Source organism: Equus przewalskii, chromosome X (assembly GCF_037783145.1).
Source record: "Equus przewalskii isolate Varuska chromosome X, EquPr2, whole genome shotgun sequence".
In the NCBI taxonomy this organism is placed as follows: Eukaryota; Metazoa; Chordata; class Mammalia; order Perissodactyla; family Equidae; genus Equus; species Equus przewalskii.
In genome coordinates, this window is record NC_091863.1 from 86,627,394 (window position 1) to 86,648,458 (window position 21,065).

The 21,065-nt window shown below is 42.2% G+C and overlaps 1 protein-coding gene across 2 annotated transcripts; it reads left to right on the forward strand.

Annotated features, from left to right (window-relative positions):
• The first annotated feature begins 266 nt into the window (after nucleotides 1-266).
• Nucleotides 267-20,417, forward strand: PRPS1 (phosphoribosyl pyrophosphate synthetase 1). Of its 2 annotated transcripts, none has more exons than XM_070605703.1 (7): nucleotides 267-592; nucleotides 10,689-10,872; nucleotides 12,017-12,115; nucleotides 13,571-13,695; nucleotides 16,056-16,229; nucleotides 17,965-18,124; nucleotides 19,344-20,417. In XM_070605703.1, exons 1-7 carry the CDS (start codon nucleotides 471-473, stop codon nucleotides 19,434-19,436), a joined length of 957 nt encoding a protein of 318 aa, XP_070461804.1. In that variant the 5' UTR covers nucleotides 267-470; the 3' UTR covers nucleotides 19,437-20,417. The 2 variants fall into 2 exon arrangements, with proteins under 2 accessions (XP_070461804.1, XP_070461805.1); XM_070605704.1 differs by having other exon boundaries at nucleotides 320-437.
• The last annotated feature ends 648 nt before the right edge of the window (nucleotides 20,418-21,065 follow it).

Consider the following 21,065-nt stretch of genomic DNA (forward strand, 5'->3'; position numbering starts at 1 on the left):
GCAGAGCTAGACTTACTTTCTGGTGCTGAAAAAAACCCAGCGTGGCTAATTTCCCGCTTGCGGGAAATATCTGGCCCTACGCGTCACCAGCACCTCCCCACCCCCAGTCAAGCGCGGTTTATCTCGGCACTCTTTAGCTGCCTCTCCCTGACTGCCTAGCTGCAGGGGGCGGGGCTACTTCTTAGCCTCGCCCTCTTCATGGCCTCCAGCCAATACCTGAGAGAGTCGGAGGCAGGCGGAGCTACAGCGAGGACCCGCCCCTCAGCAAATCGGGGCTGAGGGGTGTGGCCTTCCCTGCTGACCCCGCCTCCCCGGCGCCGGGCAATTTAGAGCCGCGCGCCGGGCGGGAACGTAAGATGGCGGAGTAGCAACGCGAAGCGGTTAACAGAGAATCTCTGGGCCGACCTTGGTTCAGGTCTCGGCAGCAGCAGTGATCGGTGAGCGAAAAGTGCCTAGGGTAGCTGGCCAAGATGCCGAATATCAAAATCTTCAGCGGCAGCTCCCACCAGGATTTATCCCAGAAAATTGCCGACCGCCTGGGCCTGGAACTAGGCAAGGTGGTGACTAAGAAATTCAGCAACCAGGAGACCTGGTAAGGGCGAAGTTGGCACCCCGACCGGGCTCACCTGCCCGGGCGGCGGGGCGCCGCTTGGGCGCAGAGGGTAGGGGGATGGGGCCACCGCGTGAGTTCTAAGGGGCTGGCGTGGGGATGAAGGGACAGCTCTGTGGCGAGCGTGCCCCACGGGCTGTTTCCGTTATTTTACCTCTCGCGGGAGGGTCACGTTTATTCTCACCGTGTGGTGGGGTGGAGTCAAGATGGAGCATGAGGCGAAGCTCCTGGGTTTGAAGGCTGGGGCTGGAGGACCCAGCGCGAGGCTCGTGGCTGCCGAGAGCGACGGGAAGGTATAGCCGCTTAGCCTCGGCGTAGGGACACGTGGCTTTGTCGCTTCGTTTGAGCCATCCAGGCTGGACTGGGTTCGCTTCAGTTCTTGGACCAGCTTGCATGGGAGAACCTACTGCCTACTGAGCCCTCCTGGTGTTTCCCCTAGAGTCTAAGAAGCAGCTTTTCAATTCGAAATGGTGTGGGTCGGGTTTGGTATTGTTGGAAATTGACCTTATCTACCGAGGGTGCCAAAATTATTACTGAGGTTTTCCCTTAGATTGGCAAGCGTTGCCTTCTCACGTCTTTAGAATCGGACCCATACTTAAGTTTAATCTAGTTGATCTCACAAAGTGATGCGTTAACTCTGCATCCTGATTGCCAGCATCTCAGCTTGAACCATCCAGAAAATCGTAGGGAACCTTAATTCTGGAGTCCTTGACTTTCCCCATTGCAGCTACTGGTACGGATAATACAAAAGCATATTTTTTCAGTAGCAAAGTCTATCCTGAACTTGTCCAGTTCTCTTAGCCGTGTATGGGCAATTTAGGAAACAGTTTCATCCTTGAATGTTAAGATAATTGGGGAAAGATGATGGAGTGGAAGACCGAGATCGTAACGTGCATTGCATCTCGAAATTTTTTCAGTGCGTTGAGAATTAAACTTGTACCCTTTCCCCACTTCCACCCTCTTCCTGAACCTTGGGGCCATCTCAGAGACAATTTGGTTACCTGATCCTTTCACTACCCCTCCCCTTCCACCTAAACACAGAATCTTCTAGTTCTGATAAGTGCATTTTGTGTTCTGTCCTCACCCTGTTGATCAGATCAGAGCAGTGCCCACAGTCTTAGAGATAGTTATATTCTGTTAAGGGGAAAGTTTACACCAAACCTCATATCGGTTAAATTAGTTAAGATTGCTTGGAACATTTTTTTCCTAAATGCTTTTATTTCCTTTTTTCATCCTTTAAACTGATCACCACAGTGTAACTCCCCTTATACTTTTTAGATCCTGCTGATAAAAGCATTCATCTGGAGTGGACAGCTTCCTTCTGGATGCTTGATTATTGTGCCTCTGGTTGTGATGCAAATGATAGTGCAAACACTGATGCCATCTGTAACCAGGCAATACCTTAGTCAAAAGAGGCTAGCTAAGCTGCTGGCTTTAGCTGTGACCACACCATTATGACTCACAGGGCCGTATTAAAGAAGACAAAACAGGACCAGACTTTGCAAACAGCAGTGTAGCTAGGGAACAAGAATGATTTTTCATTTAGAGGGGGTTTTTTTGGCCCCCTTAGAGAACTGTGGTTATTAAATCCTTTTCCTTTGCTTCTAGGAAAAATACAAAGACTTTGTTTTTCCTTGTGTTAACCCTTCACCCTCTGCATAATGCAACACACCAGAACCTGAGGCTATACTGGGAGAGGGGAGGGGGAGAGCAACTTAGTTTTCTGCTGGTTGATTTATCTGAAATCTTCAGCGGGCCCAATCTACTTGTGAGATATAAGGCCGATTTCATTTTTATACAACTGGATAGTAACATGCTTGGAAACATTGGATAAGATTAAACCCAGTGTGGAAAATTGCTGACGGCTTAGGTTACCTTGTTTCTGGCTTAATCGTTAGCTTTCTGGTTCCTTAGATGTTCTGAAATCTTCATTGCACATAATCAGATGCGTTGCCGGTGGATCTTCCCCCCACCTCCCTCATCAATTTTTGGCTTTTTTGCACTGCAGAAATGGTAACGGCTGCCCTGTGTGACTTTTGGGATCTAAAGGTCATGGACAAGGCAGCTCAGTGGGAGCTGTGGGTGGATCATCAGCTGGGGAAGCGCAGAGCCTATCCTCAAATGTGACAGTTTTACCATTTGCTCCAGTTAGGCACAGTCTTAGGGGGTGATGCTCTTTTTAACAGAGTGGCTTTTCTTCTGAATTCAGGATCATCCTTTGCTGCCCAGTTATTTAGGAAACATCCACACATAGATAAGAGAGGTTAAAAGCTCAGGCTCTGGGATCAGAGAACCTGGATTTGAATCCTTAGCCTTTCTTTGCCCCAGTAATCTCATCTGTAAGGTAGTATCTACCCATAGAGTTATGAGGATTAAATGAGGTTCAGGAGTTAAGTTCTTAGAACATTGGCCAATGCAATAAGTGCACAATAAATGTTGTTAAGAAGGGCTGGTGATAGAATTGCAGAAAATGTGGAAAATATAGACGAGGACGGGGGAAGAATGACATCCCAAATAATTCTACCACCCAAAATAAAGTCTTCACATTTTGATTTATGACCTTCCAGATGTTTGTGTGTTTATATACTTTTCTCAAAAATCTAAGACATGTGTATAGCTTTCTTCACTTAGCAGTATAATTTGAGGGGCCTGCCCTGTGGCCGAGTGGTTGAGTTCGCGTGCTCTGCTTCAGTGGCCTAGGGTTTTACCAGTTCAGATCTTGGGCACGACCAAGCACCACTCATCAAGCCATGCTGAGGCAGCGTCCCACATAGCACAACCAGAAGAACCTACAATTAGAATATACAACTATGTACTGGGGGGCTTTGGGGAGAAGAAGAAGGAAAAAACAGAAGATTGGCAACAGATGTTAGCCCAGGTGCCAATCTTTAAAAAAAAATAAAACTATAACTTGAATTTAAAAAAAACCAATATAATGAATAGTTTCTCCCCTTAATATTTAGTCTACATGGTTTTAAATAGCTGTATAGTCTTGTCTTACAGTTTTCCCTTAATTTTAGATAAACAAGTCCCTATTATTAGATATTTCCAATTTTTTATCTAATGCCTTTATATGAAAAGCCTTGAACTTAAATCTTTGACCATTTCTGATTATTTCCTTAGGGTAAATCCCTAGAAGGGGAATTACTAGGTTAAAGGGTATATATATCATTTTTTAGGCTTTTGATACCTAATGCCAAATTGCTCTCCAGAAAAGTTGAACCAATTTCCACTCTCATCAGCAATAATGACAATCTTAATAATAATTAATGTATAGTGAATGTTTAAGATATGCTAGTTCCTATGCTAAGCGTTTTATGCACATAGCATATTTAATCCTCTTGACACTGCTATGGGGAGTTATTCTTACTGTCCCCATTTTATGGATGAAGGGACTAATATTCAGAGGTTAAGTGACTTGACCAACTCTGGTTATTATTGTTCTTTAGAATTTTTGCTGAGACAACATCTCATCTGGCTTTTAAAACTTTTGAATATACTAACATTTTTTTTACGCCATTCTCTTCAATATTGATAAATAACTTTGGTATATTTGGTTACTCTGGATTGGCTGAGAGGGGGAAGACTTTAAATTTGGTTGCCTAGGATTCCCTAAGAACCGTATCGTTTGGTTAGTTCATCCCATGTATTTTGCACATGCCAACAACTCCGTCTAAATTCTTCAGATTTTCTTAAGAATACCACCTGCCTCTTAGATTCACTTTATTTCCTTTTTGTGTTTCTTAACATTCCTTGCTAGTCGGATGCACTTAATGCCTGATGCTAAAGGAAAGGGTAAAGGATAAGTTCATTTTCTCATTGGATGAACCTCGCCAGTCCTCTGCAGAACGGGGGAGAATGATTGGCCCAAAGCCGTTTGGAGAACAGGCCATTAGAGCTAGAGGGAAAGAACAAGGAGTGTTGTCCTTTAAATCGCTAAACCAGATCTTTCCACCTGATAGATTAAAAGCAAACAGGTTTTAGGCATAACTGTTCTAGCCATCAGTCACTGCCTAACTTGGCATTTCTTAGAGGAAACCATAAGAATATTATCAAGATTTTCTTGAGGATTCATTGAACTGTTTATTGACCAAGCTGTATAATCGGAATGTAGTTCATGGGCTTTTTAAGACTTTCTGAGAGTCTGTGCCTTCTAATACTACAGGAGGGAAAGACTGCTCTTGATTAGTGAGATCAGAACTATACACAGTAAAACAAGGTAGTGTCCTAGTTTACTTGCACCACTGTGTTTTTAATATAGTTAAATAACTTATTCAAGTTATTAGGTGCATACACGGTCATAACATCCTTCTACGCTTGAGGGTAAGTTTTAGTCCTAAGTTTGGCTTTGGGAAATGGCTGAACTGTTGGTTGCTTGTCATCAGGTGAGATAATAACAAAAGATTGTGTTGGGTGGTGAGCTGGTGATTTTTTAAGAGTTCATTTTCAAACTTTATGTGATGCTGGAGTAGAATTTTTGAAGGAATCACCTCTGCTAAAGCTGCCTATTTAGCAAATGCTCTCTGAGCTTTAAGTTGGCAGTGATCATTTAATTTTATGATCAATGCCTTACCTGCTTTCAAGAAAGGATTTGAAGTGTGTTTCATGACAGTCACACTCACAAAAGGTTCGTTAAGTACATACATCAGAAGCCCTATAGAACAAAGGGCTATAGTAATTGTGCCAAGAATCTGGCATAAAGTGATTACTGAAGTTTAGTGTTACTTTGACAGTATCCCTTGACTTTCTGGCAGCCAGAAGGATAAAGCCGTTTGCAGTGGATTATGTAGTTTTTGTTTTCGTAAAACTTTTGATACTTCCAGGAACAAAATTCTAAGAATATTATAGGTGGGATCGTAAAATAATAAGCAACTTTGTGGGTATTTTTTATACTGACTTTGATAGTTAAGGCGTTTGTAAAGAGAGATAAGCCACCATGGTCTAATTATGTTGTTTTCTGGTCTTACTTGATAATAAGAAAGCTGTAGACTAGATATTTAGCCTGTCTCTTATACTATCTTAGATCCATTGTCACGCTGCTGTTCCTTAGCTCCTCGTCGGACAGCCTGACTCTGGCAAGTGAATGTGTGCAGCACAGGTGATATTCTGTGTTCTTGACTAAACCAAGAGCCATAGGCCTCCGGTACCACATGTAGAGGACAGAGTTGACTTTTTATTGGAAATCAATGTGCATAACTTTCATTCTCCCTCAGGGAAATCGATATCTTGGCCAAGGAGGTGAGGTATGGGGCTCACCCCATACCTGTGGGTGGCATTACAATTTTCTTAAGTTTTGAAGTTGCTCAAATATTTGAAGTACTTGGTCAAAACCCCAGAGTTGCGCACCTTAAATGTGGAAGGGACTCTTTTAGCCTGGGACAGCTCAAAGGGCGGGCAGTGTTAGTAAAGGACATCTGAGGAGTCCCTTCAAACTACCACTGCCTCTTGTTTGGGCCTACCATAATGAGTAACTTGCAGAGCATGTTTTCTTCCAGGAGGGGTTACTTAGTTTTGCCCATTTGTGTTTTTTAAAATTTTAATAATATATTTTGTTTACCCAATATATCTTAAAATATTATAATTTTATCATGTAAGCAATATTAAAATTGAGATATATTTTTCCTTTTATTTGTGCTGTCTTCACAATTAGGTGTGTATTTTACACTTACAGCACTTGTCAATTCCGTTCCTCAGTCAACAGTAGCTGCATTTCAAGTGCTCGATAACCACCCGAGGCCAGTGACTCATTCTATTCTATTGGGCAGTGTCATTCTAGCACCTACGCTTTGGAAAACATGGAAGTTGCTCTTCCAGAAAGGCTTCCCTGGCTCCCTCCTGCCTGTCCATTTGAATTTTGAAGAATGTCTTCAGAAAGTAATTTTGGCATTGGCATAGTTGACCTTGCTGACAGATTCAGTTGTTTCTTAAGCTGATCTTGGTGATTAATAGATGTCAGTTCAGTTCAGGGGTCCACAAAAGTGCTATATTGTTCATAATGTTGCTCACTATCACTCTTTCAGTATCCCATCAGAAAATTCTTTGCAGCTATCACATTTTGGTGGGCCCATCAGGTTGTAGTTCTACCCAAAATTAAATATCAGCTGCGTATTTGTGAAAGGACATGAGCACATTTGTCAAAACTTTTTAAAGATGGGGCTGGCCCAGTAGTGCAGCGCTTAAGCGCACACATTCGAATCTCTTCAGCGGCCCGGGGTTTGCCAGCCTGAATCCCGGGTGCGGACATGGCACTGCTTGGCCAGCCATGCTGTGGTAGGCATCCCACATATAAAGTAGAGGAAGATGGGCATGATGTTAGCTCAGGGCCAGTCTTCCTCAGCAAAAAGAGGGGGATTGGCGGCAGATGTTAGCTCAGGGCTAATCTCCCTTAACAACAACAACAAAACCTTTTAAAGAAACATGTTAGACCCACTTGCATCTAACGTGAAGTGAGTTACTTTGCGAGGGATGGTAAAAATCAAGTCTTCTAAATTTTCACAATAGTAGGCCTACAGAAGGTTCACATTCTGTCTAGGGTGAGTGGATGCAAGAGGCAGCCTAATCGTGAGAGGTATTCATTCATTCATTCATTCTTTCTTTGTACCATATTGGCACTGCCTGGCTGGGTATACATGTGAGCATGATCACTCTGGTCCCTGCCTTCATGGATCTTGCACTCTAGTGGAGGAGACATAAACAAGTGCATAAAAAATAGTGATAATAAATTGTGATAAGTGTTCTGAAGGGAATAACCACAGCGATGAGAGAAGACCTGGGGAGGGTCAGTTTATTTAACTTTATTATGGAACATTTCAAACATAGACAGAGGTAGGGAGAATAGTAATGGTCCTCCCGACCCATGTACCTATCACCCAGTTCAGCAGTTATCAACTTACGGCTAATCTTGTTTCATCTATTATTACCCCTCCCCACACACATCCGCAATTGAATTATTTTGAAGCAAACCTGATATTATATCATATCACCCATATATATTTCAGTAACCACAATACCATTTTCTTGCCAAAAAAAATAGCAGTAATCTCTTAATATTAAATAAGTAGCCAGTGTTCAAATTTCCCTGTCTCATAAATGGGGTTTGTCACAGTTTGCTCCAATTGGTATGGAAATAAGGTTCATACAGTGCAGTTGGTTAATATTTAAGTCACCTTTAATCTTACAGGTTCTCAGGGAAGTCACTTTTAATAAGCTGGGCAGGGAAGACGTTTTGATTGGAGACCTGAGAAATGAATGAGCTAGTTGTAGGAAGAGCATTCCAGGTAGTGGGAAGAAATGCAAAGGCTTTGAGGTGGAAAAGAGCGTATTCAAGGAATGTAAAGGAAGACAGCATGACTCATGCATGGTTAGCTAGGGAGGAAATATTTTGAGATGGGCTATTTCTCAAATTAACTTAAAAACCAGAGTTCTCCAAATTCCCTCACAGTGTTACATAATTTCTCAGAAAATAATACAACTGAACTAGGTTCTTTTGACTTAGTACAGAAGTGCCTTTGTTTTTAGTTATACTTTTATGACCTCAGCTTTCACTGAGAGCTGAAGTAATGGTTTACTCAAATATACACAAGGTATAATGATGCACTTTTTGTTAAAATTGAATTTTGAGATAATTGTAGATTCACATTCAATTGTAAGAAATAACAGAGATCCTATGTACCCATTACCCGGTTTTCCCAAAGTTGCCAACCATAGTTTTCCCAAACTACAGCTTTCTTGCACAAAAACTCTAGTGTAGTGCAGCAACCAGGATATTGACATTGATGCAGTGAAGATAAAAAAGCCATTCTGTCACCACAAGGATCCTTCTTGCTGCCCTGTTGTAACCACACCCGCCTTTCTCCTCCTCCCCCTACATCTGTAGTTTTCTTTTTATATTGCCTTTATCTGCTTTTGGTATCTGGGTGATACTGGCCTCCAAAAATGGTTGGAAGGTATTCCTTCCTCATCTGTTTTCTGGAAAAGATTGTGCAAAATTTGTGTTAATTTAACTGTTTGGTAGAATTCCCCGGTGACGCTGTTTTAGATCAGTCTTCCTAGAGGCTTATCAGTTTTATTGATTCTCCTTCCCCCGAGAATCAGCTTATGTTTCATTGGTTTTTCTCTATTATTTTACTGTTTTCAATCTCATTGATTTCTGCTCTTATGGTTATTTTCTTCCTACTGCTTACTTTGAGTTATTTTGCCAGTTTTCTAGTTTTTTGTTGTAGGAACTTAAGATTATTGATTTGAGCAAATAATGCACTTTTAACGTAAGGATCCCTAGTATAAAATACTTCTTGAATTCAGTGCCAGAAGGTTGTCGACGTAAATAATCCATAACCAATCTATAAATGAAAATTTGGGAGAGTTTATTCTGAGCTGAAATCTGAGGACCATGGCCCAGGGCCTTTCTTCCCAAGGAAGAAAGGGCACCAAAGAAGTTTGGTATACAGAGTGGTTATATACCCACAAAGAGGATGCTTTACATATGATTGAAATGTCCCTCCCACAATAGTCACAAGATTGCCCTGTGGGCACAGCACTTGATGGACACTGCAGGTAGTGGGTCTGCTATTTCAGCGGGTGTAGCAGGAGGCAAGTCTATTGTCTGGAGCTGGGCGGTCACAGGTGAGCTCAGCCATCAGTTTCTAGCCTAAGGAAAGATGCTTAATCCTTAAGGAAATGCCAACGATGGGAGGGGTAGGGAAGTTGCACCTTTATCTCAAGGGCCTTTGTTCTTGCCATAGGGAATCTCTAAAGCAGATGTACCATGCATGCTCAACAGCCTCAGTCAAGCCCTTTTGGAAAGACAAGGTCAGGCCGAATTAGGTTTACACCAAATGGCTTCCTCATATTCTCCAATATATCCTATTGCTTGCCATTTTTATTTGTCAGGTTTATGTTCGGATATCCCAAACTAACGTGTTTTCCTCTTTGTTCTCTCTGCTCGGAACCTCAACTTCCCTGTTCTAATTGGTTTCTGATTTGATTTTTACCATTTGCTTTTATTTCTCTTGGTTTACAATATAAACTAATCTCACTCTTGTTAAAGGTGAGATCCTTTCAATTGTTACTTGGATTGGAAAGGAATAAATATTAATTATCTCCTCTATCACCTTCTTCTGGTAATAGAATTATCTCCTATTGGGGAAGTTTTTCTCTTGATTAATAGCAGTTATCAACTATTCTAATTTACTCCTCGTCTACACATAGTACACACGCGTGCATGCATGCACACCCACCACCCGCACCACCTCACCTGGAGGATTAATTGGGGAAATGGTGTTGCTTTGAGGTGTCACTGAGGTTATTACTTTTAAATCATGATTTATTCTTGGTAAGGGTCCAAGTATGGCTATCAGAACTTTCATTCTGTGGTGAAATATAGCCCTACTCCATAATTAGAATAACTTTCTGTGAGATTTTTTAAACAAGACTTACTAATTGGACCAGAGTATGGTGAGCCTAGAATGAAGGCAAGGACCGCATGTTTTATTATTCTCCATTGTGTCCCTAGCACCTAGCACAGTGACTGGCATATGAACATTTCATGTTTGTTGAGTGAACTGCCAGTATGGTAGATGTGCTGCTGTCTTCTGTAGAAGGCATCATTATAGAACAGTAGTGACTCATTCTTTATATGATCTTTCTATTTCTTTTGTTATGTATGGATTGTGACAGTCCCAGATGCTGTAGCAAATTTGCATTCATATGTCGTGTACCTGTCTGAAATGAGATACAGGCCGCCTACTGAAATTATGGTCCAATTACTTGTAAGTACTTTAGCCAGTCTTTTTCATGGCATGTCACACGTAAAAATAGGTAATATTTGTATAGTGCACTAGAGTACTTGTAGAATATTTGTGTAGTAAACTAGAGTAAACTGAAGCAGTAAACAGCTTCTGGCACAGGGGCTCCTCCAAGAGAGCTCCTGAAGTCTGAGGGGGTCCGTGTCCACATGCAGCTGTAACTGATTCATAGCATACTAGAAGGGCAGCTGTGCTTTTGAGACCTTACTGTCTGTAGAAGTATAGTATAGTGCTTAAAATCTATTGTTTTTGTTGTCCTGTCTTTCCTGTTATAGTGTGGAAATTGGCGAAAGTGTCCGTGGAGAGGATGTGTATATTGTTCAGAGTGGCTGTGGTGAAATCAACGACAATCTAATGGAGCTTTTGATCATGATCAATGCCTGCAAGATCGCTTCAGCCAGCCGGGTTACTGCAGTCATACCATGCTTCCCTTATGCCCGGCAGGATAAGAAGGATAAGGTAGGAACAGAACCTCTTTTTTTTAATCGTTTTTTTTTAATCACAGGAAGCAGAAGCACTTGCCCAAAATCGCCAAAAAATTCCTTAATCATCAGATAGATATTTAGAGGGGATTACTTTTGTAGCACATTCTCTTAGGTATTATCCGATCTTCAAAACAATTGACATGTGATTTGTTTGTATAAAGCAACACATATGGAGTCGATATATTTTTTTCCAGTCATACCTGTGTGACTTTCGGTTAGCTCACTGCTGTTTTTAATTGTATCAGTAAGACTAAGCACCAGCTCCCATAGAGTAGACTATTTTTTAAACTATGGTAGATCCTCTGGGACCCTCTTGGGGTTCTAGTTGTGGCCTCTTCATAAAACCTGAAGTCTGTTACATGAATACTTTTTCTCCTTATACACACATGCATGCGCACACACACTGCACCTTATTTATCTGGCATATTAGACGATAAGCCATATACATGAAACTTTACAGGTCTATTGTAATCAATGCCCAAATTTTTCATACAATGCCTGGGAGAAGGCCAGATATTTTTATTCCAGTAGAGTTTGGTGCTCCTACAGAGTATAAAGGGCACGGGCTTTGCTATTTCACAGTGCAGAAGGTGTGTTTACCTGTTATTTAAGGGGGCTGAGGTTGCTGGAAGGTTGACCTCCAGATGAGTAAGGGAGTGTTGTAATTTACAAAACTACAATTCCCATTCTGTAATGTATGTTAAATTTTGACATGTTAGGTGTTATACAGGTTTGAGTATATATGTGTTGAAACAGATTTTAATAAAATTCTTTCAAAAAAGTTTTTTTAAGTCTGCCTAATTTAAATAATTGAGCATTGGAAACACTTGAATAGGCTGAAAATGCATACATTTAAGTTAAGAAAATGAAAGGTAGGAAGGTATTTTCTTTTCTGAAACATGTATCCTGAGTTGGAAAAGTGATATTGCACTTTACATTTGTGCTAGATAGTGATCTACTCAACGTCAATGGCCATGTCACTTTCTGTGAATTTCCTGGTAGCCCAGTGCCTTGAACATAGTAAGTACGCAATAAATAAATGCTTCTTGAGCAAATGAATTGTTTCTCAAACTGGCTTCTTGGTGTTTTTTTGTTTTTCTTTCCTCCCCTCCGTTTAGAGCCGGGCTCCAATCTCAGCCAAGCTTGTTGCAAATATGCTCTCTGTAGCAGGCGCAGATCATATTATCACCATGGACCTGCATGCTTCTCAAATTCAGGTATCAGTGGAAGCTAAATGCTAGCTTAGAAATTATTAGGAGTTAGAAAGTAGGGAGCAGAGGACTGATAATGTTGAAGACTGCAGCGAAGCAAAAAACTGCCCAAGTACAGCTCCAATAAACTAGACATTGACAACATATTAAGCATCCTCACCTTCAGCAGAGTTCCTGATCTTAGTCATTTAGGGTGGTTGGAAAGGGAGGCGTCTGGTATTCTGGGAAGAGCATAGGCTTGGGGATCAGATCTAGTTTGAATACTGGCTCCGACGCTTACTAGCTTTGTAGCCTTGGCAGGCTATTTAACTTCTCTGAACATACACTGCTTTGTTATTGTGAGTATTAAATAATATATTAGGGGCGGGCCTGGTGGCGCAGCGGTTAAGTGCGCACGTTCCGCTTTGGCGGCCCGGGGTTCGCCAGTTCAGATCCCAGGTGCAGACGTGGCACCGCTCATCAAGCCATGCTGTGGCAGGCATCCCACATATAAAGTAGAGGAATATGGGCATAGATGTTAGCTCAGGGCCAGTCTTCCTCAGCAAAAAGAAGAGGGTTGGTAGCAGATGTTAGCTAAGGGCTAATCTTCCTCAAAATAATAAGTAAATAAATAAATATTAAATTCATAGCATAATGCCTGGCTCACGACAGGTGCCAAATAAATGGGAGGTGTTATTGTCATCATTAAATTTAGAGCCATAGATTTGGAACCTACTTTCTAGCATAAACCCAGAGTAAGGGGAATGGAATACCACCTTATATTTTATGCTTTTTAAAGAGACTTTCAAATCATTATCATTGCAGGCTTACGGCAATCCAGTGAGATACATAGGACAGGTGATTGATTATACCCATTTTATAGAAGAAGAGCAAAGTTGAGAAACACAACTAATCTGTAGCAACTAGTGTTAGAACACAGATCTCCGGACTTGTAGTTACTCTCTGTGACCTTTTATTATAAATACCTTCCGCTAAGTTTATAGACCATAGCGTCTCTAACTGCATCAGTTAGCTTTTGCTCTTTAACAAACCAGCCCAACATTTGGCGGCATAAGGCAGTAAATATTTATTGCCTCATGAATCTGCACGTTGGCTAGGAACTTCCGGTCTCAGCTGAACTAGGCCGTTTTCCCCATTGGCTCACTCGTGTGCCTGTGGTCAGTTGTGGGTTCGCTGAGGGCTGGCTTTGCCCACCATGGCTGGGTTCTCTTGCACAATCCAGTCTCGAGGAGGCCGTTTTTATAGTCTACCACACTGGGCATGCCTTCTAATCAGTTTGAATGTTGTAGTAAGGTATCCTTTGGGCAAATTACTATTCTCTTTGTGTTAGTCATGTATAAATGGAGGAGAAGGGTAAACCTTAAACTTACACAATGTTACGTGTCAAATTTATTCAGTTAAAAAATAAATAAATGGAGGAGAAGAAAAACAAAGCAAAACTGACCCAGCTTCTTCCTGCAGGGCTTTTTTGATATCCCAGTGGACAATTTGTATGCAGAGCCAGCTGTCCTGAAGTGGATAAGGGAGAATATCTCGGAGTGGAGGAACTGCACCATTGTCTCACCCGATGCTGGTGGAGCTAAGAGGTATGGCTGGAATTTGTATTATTCCCAATGTACTGGGAGAATCTTTCAGATGGTTGTATCAGAAAGTGATGTCTTTCTATCCAAGTGACAGGTTTTAAGTACTTTGGAATGAGTGTACCAGTAGCTGGGGCTTGGGCTGGATATAGTTCTACTCACTCGTCTATTACTGGCCTGAGTCACTACCCAAAAGACAAGACAGCAGCCAAGGGGCCCTGGATAGTCTGGTATTGTGGGCTTGACTGTAACCCAGTAATAACTTGGCATTGCAGGGCTAACGAACTGCTATAAACCTACCAGGAAGGGGAGGAAATTTGGTTTTCTAATGAATGGCACCTGCTATCGACCCACGTGATAATAGCGGACCAGTAAGCTTTTACACACTTCTTAATGCTGTTGTTAGACCATTTTGATCCTTTGAATTAAAATATTAATCAGGAAGGAAAATAAAGTATGGTAATTTTCTTTAAACCCAAGATCTTAACATTTTAAACAAACTGATTGCCAGCGATTGCCAGTGGCCGTGCTTTGCAGCTCACATGGTGCTGACCAAGAGCTTTTGATTTCCTTAGTGAGTCACGCGTTAGTAATGCATTCAAAAGTATGGCACACATTCTTGTTGTGGAAATAGAATAAAGAGCGACAAAACACAGATGATTAGGAAAAGCGAATTCAGATCTTTCTACAAGCCATTCAAGTCTTCAATAACTGTTTCTCAACAACTTCTTTATTTCAGTAACTTGAACAGAACTGATGAGCTGAGAACTTGAGTTCTGTTATCCAGCCAGATGTATAGCTTTCTGAGTCCCACATAGTCACTAATTACCATCTGTAATACTACAGTCAGAACCGAAAAAACATTCTGCTAATGGTAGTTGTCATACTTGCCTTAACTTATTGGGCATTATTTTCACATCTTGCCATGGGACTTAGAAATAGTCATGTTTGAAATAAATAATCAAGCAGGATTTTCTTTCCAAAGTTGGGTACAAAAAAACTGCCTTCAGTTAGATGACTTATTGCTACATGACTTTTTGTTGGTTATAATTTTCTTATAGTGATGGAGTCTTTTCAAAGGGAGTAGCTATCACTTCTGTCTTGGCGGGGTTTTTGGAGTAAGTAGACATCCCTGTGCGATTGTGACCTGCACATAGTGCTCCCCTCAGGAGTATAGGCAGTGACTTTTTCTAGCTCTTTATGCTTTGTCTATCCCTGAGTCTGTAGGCCATTGCATGTGGATGGTCTTGGATGCTAGAACTAATTGATCATGCATCTGCCTCGGATCAGTCATCATTCCAAGCAGATTGGTTACTCTTGATGTTATGTGTCCACACAGTAGTAGTGCAGAGTACAGAGTTTGGTCATTTAGATCAGGGTACAAATGTTGCCTAGGTTATGGTTCAAGCCTTGTGTGTTCTCTGTTAAATGGTCACGGTTCCCCTATTCAGCAAAAACTCAGAGATGTGACCATAGTCACAAGGGAGACAGGACACAATGCTCTGGTTGGATCTGTGCTACATTAAAAAATAAAGCCCAAGGCACAGACTTCTTCACGCATGACGAGGATGGCACAGTGGAGCACAGACGTACACATCACTGCGTCAGCACACTGTCATTTACACTGCGTAGATTTCTATTTGAGTGAATTATATGGGACTTTGTCACCAGGTAGATTTGTCTTCTATCCTACCCTCTAGTCTGGTTTGTATTTTGTAATAAAAAAAAAAGAATTCTGTTTTGATTTGGAGACACTTTGGGCTATACAGCGAGATGCCCAATTCGCCTGGTTAATTGGTATAACTTTCTTTCTAGCAGTCATTAAAGGAACTCCCAAACTTGGTGTTCAGGTACAGTTGACATTGACAGTTGGTGGATCACTGAGGGGAGTGTGATGAGGGCACGGGCATTGGAACAGGCTCGGGACTGCTCCTCTCCCTCCAGGTTCAGGTTCACTTCTCACCACTTCCGCATGTCAAATCGGGACAGTCTGCACTCCCGGCATTAGTTAACCAAGTCTGCTCTCTCCCCTCCTGCTGCCAATCCATTAAATGAACATGCCTTAGCATTATACTGCTTCCCAGAACTGGTGAGAGTGTCTGTCTATCCCACACTGTAACCCAGAATGAATTATAATATAAATTTGACTAATATATTCATAAACTCCTCTCAGGATATGGAGGCATCAGTCTATAAAACCCAGTTTGTGATGTCAATCAATTATAATTGCTTGCTTCCAGCCCTGGGAACTGTTTGGTTTCAAGGAGTATTTGCCCCCAGAAAGCAAGCCCATTCTTTAGTCCATTTCTTTTGTCTTAGGAGCCCCCTCCCACACAGGTTGTAACTGTAAACTCCCTGTTTTACAGAGTGACCTCCATCGCAGATCGATTGAATGTGGACTTTGCCTTGATTCACAAAGAACGGAAGAAGGCCAATGAAGTAGACCGCATGGTGCTGGTGGGAGATGTGAAGGATCGGGTGGCTATCTTAGTGGATGACATGGCTGACACTTGTGGCACAATTTGCCATGCGGCTGACAAGTGAGTGCTGAGCGGTGGGGCCGGTGGTTAGAAGTGAAAAGCTAAGCGCTATCCGAATTCCTTCAGCCTGCTGATTCATTTTGGAACTGAATTGAGGGGATGATAAACCAGCTTTGGGAGTTTTTCATCACCCTAGGCTTGAATTGCAATACATATGAATTGATGAGTACTTTATTTTTTCCCCAGATTTCCTTAGGTTTTTTTTTTTCTTTTTATTGTACTCAATTATCTATAACATAAAATTTACCATTTTAAGTGTACAATTCATTGACATTAGTTACATTCACAAGGTTGTGCAATCATTGCCACTTTATTTCTGAAATTTTTTCATCACTCTGAATATTCTCCTTTCGGTAGTTTTTTTTAACAAGTTAAAATAGAAATCTGTTGGCTTGAGCAGACAGAAATATATTCTCATATTTATATTTCACCTGAGCCAGAAACCCTGCTCTTAACTTCTTGAGTGTGCGTTTAGCTGCTACTACCCCTGTTCATATTACCTGTCGTCTCTTGCCTGCACTGTTCTAAATTGCCTTCCTCTGTCCTCTCTGCTGCCAGTCACCAGTGTCTTGCCTCCCTAGTGCATCTTTCACATTGCCTTCCCACTTGCTAATCTTTCCAAAACCAAGGCTAGATACCATCACTCCTCTCCTGTAAAACCTTAAGTGGCTCCCTGCTGCTTACAATCCAGGTCACTATAGACAGCATTGTTTCTCACGACTTTTTTTTAACCTCTGAGTGTGCCTTTCCCAGGGCCTGGCATATAATAGGTGCTAAAAAATTTGTGCACCAAATGATTCCTGATTTGGATCCTGGAGTATAAATTTGTAAAATTCATTTTGTCCTCATATTAGTAAAGTAATGCTAATTGCTATAACAGATCAACTCCCTGAATTGTCAGTGGCTTAACGTGATAAAGCTTCTTTCTTGTTCATGGTGCACTCCAACACAAGTATTCCTCTTTCAGTCTTGTGGCACTACATCTTTAACCTGGGGCTTCCAAGATTAGTTTGGGATACGGTTCCATTTTGGCCAGCCAGAAAGGGAAAAGAGCATGGAGGATCACCCATGGAAGATTTTTATAAGCCCAGCCAGAAGTGGTATACATTGTATCTGCCCACATTTCGATAGTCAATATTAAGTCTCATGGCCACGCCTAACTATGCAAGGGAGGCTGGGAAATGTAGTCCAGTGGTGTGCCCAGGGAGAAGAGATGGATTTTGTTGAGTGCAGCAGTCTGTGCTGCAGTCCTTATACACTAATTCGAACCTATTCAGATAAGTTCTTAGTCCAGTTCTCTCTCCTTGCTATGGACTGAATTGTGTCCCCTAAAATTCGTATGTTGAAGCCCTAATCCCCATTGTGATGGTATTTGGAGATGGGACCTTTGGGAGGTAATTAGCTTTAGATGAGGTATGAGGGTGGGGCCCTCAGGATGGGATGAGTGCCCTTAGGAGAAGAGACACCAGAGAGCTCACCCCCTGACACACACAGTGAGGTGGCAGCCACCAACAAGCCAAGAGAAGAGGCCTCAGAATGAAACCTACCTCACCACCAGCTAGTATTAGACTTCTCAGCCTCCAAAACTGTGAGAAATAAAATTCTGTTGTTTAAGCCACCTGGCCTGTGAGATTTTATTACGGCAGCCAAGCTGACTAATACACTCCTCCTTCCTAACTCAGATTCTGTAGTGACAAGTAAGATTAATCCAAATCTACTCTGCTTTCTCCTCTAGACTTCTCTCAGCTGGAGCCACCAGAGTTTATGCTATCCTGACTCATGGCATCTTTTCTGGCCCAGCCATTTCTCGCATTAACAATGCATGCTTTGAAGCAGTAGTAGTCACCAATACCATACCTCAGGAGGATAAGATGAGGCATTGCTCCAAAATACAGGTGAGGATGAGATTCTTGCAAAACAAAGCTCCACTAAGCCTTGAGGAGGTGGTTACATATGTTGAATTAGGTGTCTGGGTTCTGAAGATTTCCTCCTTTGCTCTTAAGGGTTTAGTCTGTCATCAGGATCTGTGATCCAAAAGTAAGAAAATCACGTTTAAAAATTCAAATTGCTAGACCTCAGAATCTCTGGAGAATGGAGCCCAGAATTCTGTATTTTGACAGGCTCTCGCAGTGATTGTGATGCACACTCAAGTTTGTAGGTCCATGCTTTACAGTATGTGTGTGTCACTCTTAACTATTGGCTCCTGCAGGTGTCCTGTGAAGCCTTTAAACTGATGGTGCGCTCCTTAGAACTGCAGTGTTATTCAAACTGTGCTCTGGAAGCCACCTAAGGCAATTACTTACAGTTCTTGCGGGGGGGGGGGGGGTTTGTGGTTTTTTTTTTATTTTTTTGAGGAAGATTAGCCCTGAGCTAACATCTGCTGCCAATCCTCCTCTTTTTGCTGAGGAAGACTGGCCATGAGCTGACATCCATGCCCATCTTCCTCTACTTTATATGTGGGACGCCTGCCACAGACAGCATGGCTTGCCAAGCAGTGCCATGTCCGTACCCGGGATCCGAACTGGCGAACCCCGGGCCGCCAAAGCGGAACATGCGCACTTAAGCCCTGCACCACTTGGGCCGGCCCCAGGAGTTCTTGTTAAAATGCACATTCCTTTACTCCATCTAAGACCTACAAAACCAGAGGTCCTGGGCTCAGTATTCAGAGTAATTCCCCAAGTAATTGTTAGACACTGAAGTTTGAATTCTGTGACACTAAAAGAACAAGGCCTTGCTTCATTAAAAATGTGTACAGTACTCCATTAGCTTTCTGAAATTTGTAGAATTGAAGGGTTGATGTCATTCTTAAAGGTTTTTTTTCAGCTTAAATATTGTTTGGTCTTTTTTCATTCCTAAGAATTTTCAAATGTCAACTCACCATCATCCTGGTGCGTGCGAGTCAGGGTGTTTTCTCCATTAGCATTTTGATTCTTTCCTAATGGTTGTATTAAAAATGTTATGAAGGCTAGCTGGGCGCGGGCTCACGCAGGGAAACAGCACAGTGCACCAGCCTTAAGAGGAAGGACCCTCATCAGGCTGCTCATCAGTGTCTGCAGATTGGCCAGTCATCTCTGTCTATATGATACTAACTGGAGGCTTTTCTTGCCTTTCTAGGTCATCGACATCTCTATGATTCTTGCAGAAGCCATCAGGAGAACTCACAATGGGGAATCGGTTTCCTACCTGTTCAGCCATGTCCCTTTATAATAGAATAATTTCTGAGGCTTTTTAAAAATAAAGTGAACCCCGCCCCTTGTTTTCCCTTGGTATTTGATGAAAAATTCAGCAGAAGACCCAGCTTGCTCCAGTGTAGCTTTCTACATCCCACATCAGATATATTAACATTTCTCCTAAATTAGAGAAAGACAGATTGAGATTAACTGCTGGGATTTCCTCCCTGCGTTGTCTCATTCTGGCTTTTCTGATTTTGTGAGCCTTGCAGCTTTAACTACAGCTCAGCTGCTGCCAGATTTCAGACTTTGAAGGGTGTTGTGTAGGGGTGTTGAAATGTGATTGGGGAAGCTCAGACTCCTTTGCATGTGAATGCTTCAAGGTTTCCTTGGTTCAGAACTACTAGCAACAAAGCCATCCCAATCCCCCCCAACCTGTGACAAGTTCTCTAAGGTCTATTTTAAATTGCATCAAGAGCCCTTGGCAGCCCTGCACCCAGCTCTGGTTGCCGATCCCCTGTCAGGTAGGAGCAGGCAGCTTGCACAGCACTCCAGCGGGGCCTGGGGGGAGGCAGCACGTAGTGCAGCAAATGCTTCTTGGGAGGAAAAAGCCTGATCTGTCACCCTCTGCTTGGGGACTATTGCCTGGATTGTCCTTTCTACTTGTTCCTTTCCCTTTGGCTTGACCTTCAGCCATCTTGACCTTTTCCTGGCCACATATCTTCTTGGCCCCAAATGATCACTGTACCATAGTCTTCTGGAAAGCAAACTCGCTTCTTGCTGTGTATTCTCTAACACTGACACGAGATTATTTTGCTGTAGCTTAATCTTCCTTAGCCTACTGCCACCGTGGAGGTAGGTTTTAGGTGGCGGTGTAGTGCCTTTTGATTAATTTAAGTATTTGAGTTTCATCTTCCTTCCTTGGATCTGTTCAGCCTCTCAAATGACCCGAGATTTCTGTTTAAAAAATGTTACTGTTTCTTGTAGAGGAAACTAATAAAGTGTCTGTCTGTGTGTGCTCATGGGTCTTTATCACATCTGTACTGGTCTCTCTGCGGGAGGTTTGGTTCAGGTGTCTTGCTGCCCATAGGATGTATAATGCCTGCTGGATCTCTGGTTCTTTTTCCTGGGGATAGGAATGAGTTATTTTCTTACAGGAAGAGAGTAGTTTCTGTAATTCATTTTGAACCAGTTTTGCCAAATATGGTAAAATTCTCCTACATCAGTAGTTGACACACATTTGGCATTTAATTTCAGCCCTTCTAAATAAAAACTATCTGGGGAAGGCAAATATGCAAAATTGAAGAATGGATTATAATGCCTTCCAAAATTTTAAGTGAATTTCTTTTTTTTTTTTCCTAAAGATTAGCACTTGGGCTAACAACTGTTGCCAATCTTTTTTTTTTTTCCTGCTTTTATCTCCCCAACCCCCCCCCCCCCGTACATAGTTGTATATCTTAGTTGCAGGTCCTTCTCGTTGTGGGATGTGGGACGCTGCCTCAACATGGCCTGACGAGCGGTGCCATGTCTGCGCCCAGGATCCGAACCCTGGACCGCCGCAGCGGAGCGCGCAAACTTAACCACTTGGCCACGGAGGCGGCCCCCTAAGTGAATTTCTTTGTGCATCATCAAATAAGGGTGCTCTTTTACTCTGGGAAGCTACATG

Bases quoted from the DNA above. Each gene is read 5' to 3' on its own strand.
- PRPS1 (XM_070605703.1), top strand. From the start codon at position 471: ATGCCGAATATCAAAATCTTCAGCGGCAGCTCCCACCAGGATTTATCC. The intron at 593-10,688 runs GTAAGGGCGAAG...TTCCTGTTATAG, and splicing joins TTCAGCAACCAGGAGACCTG to TGTGGAAATTGGCGAAAGTG. The intron at 12,116-13,570 runs GTATCAGTGGAA...TTCTTCCTGCAG, and splicing joins TGCATGCTTCTCAAATTCAG to GGCTTTTTTGATATCCCAGT.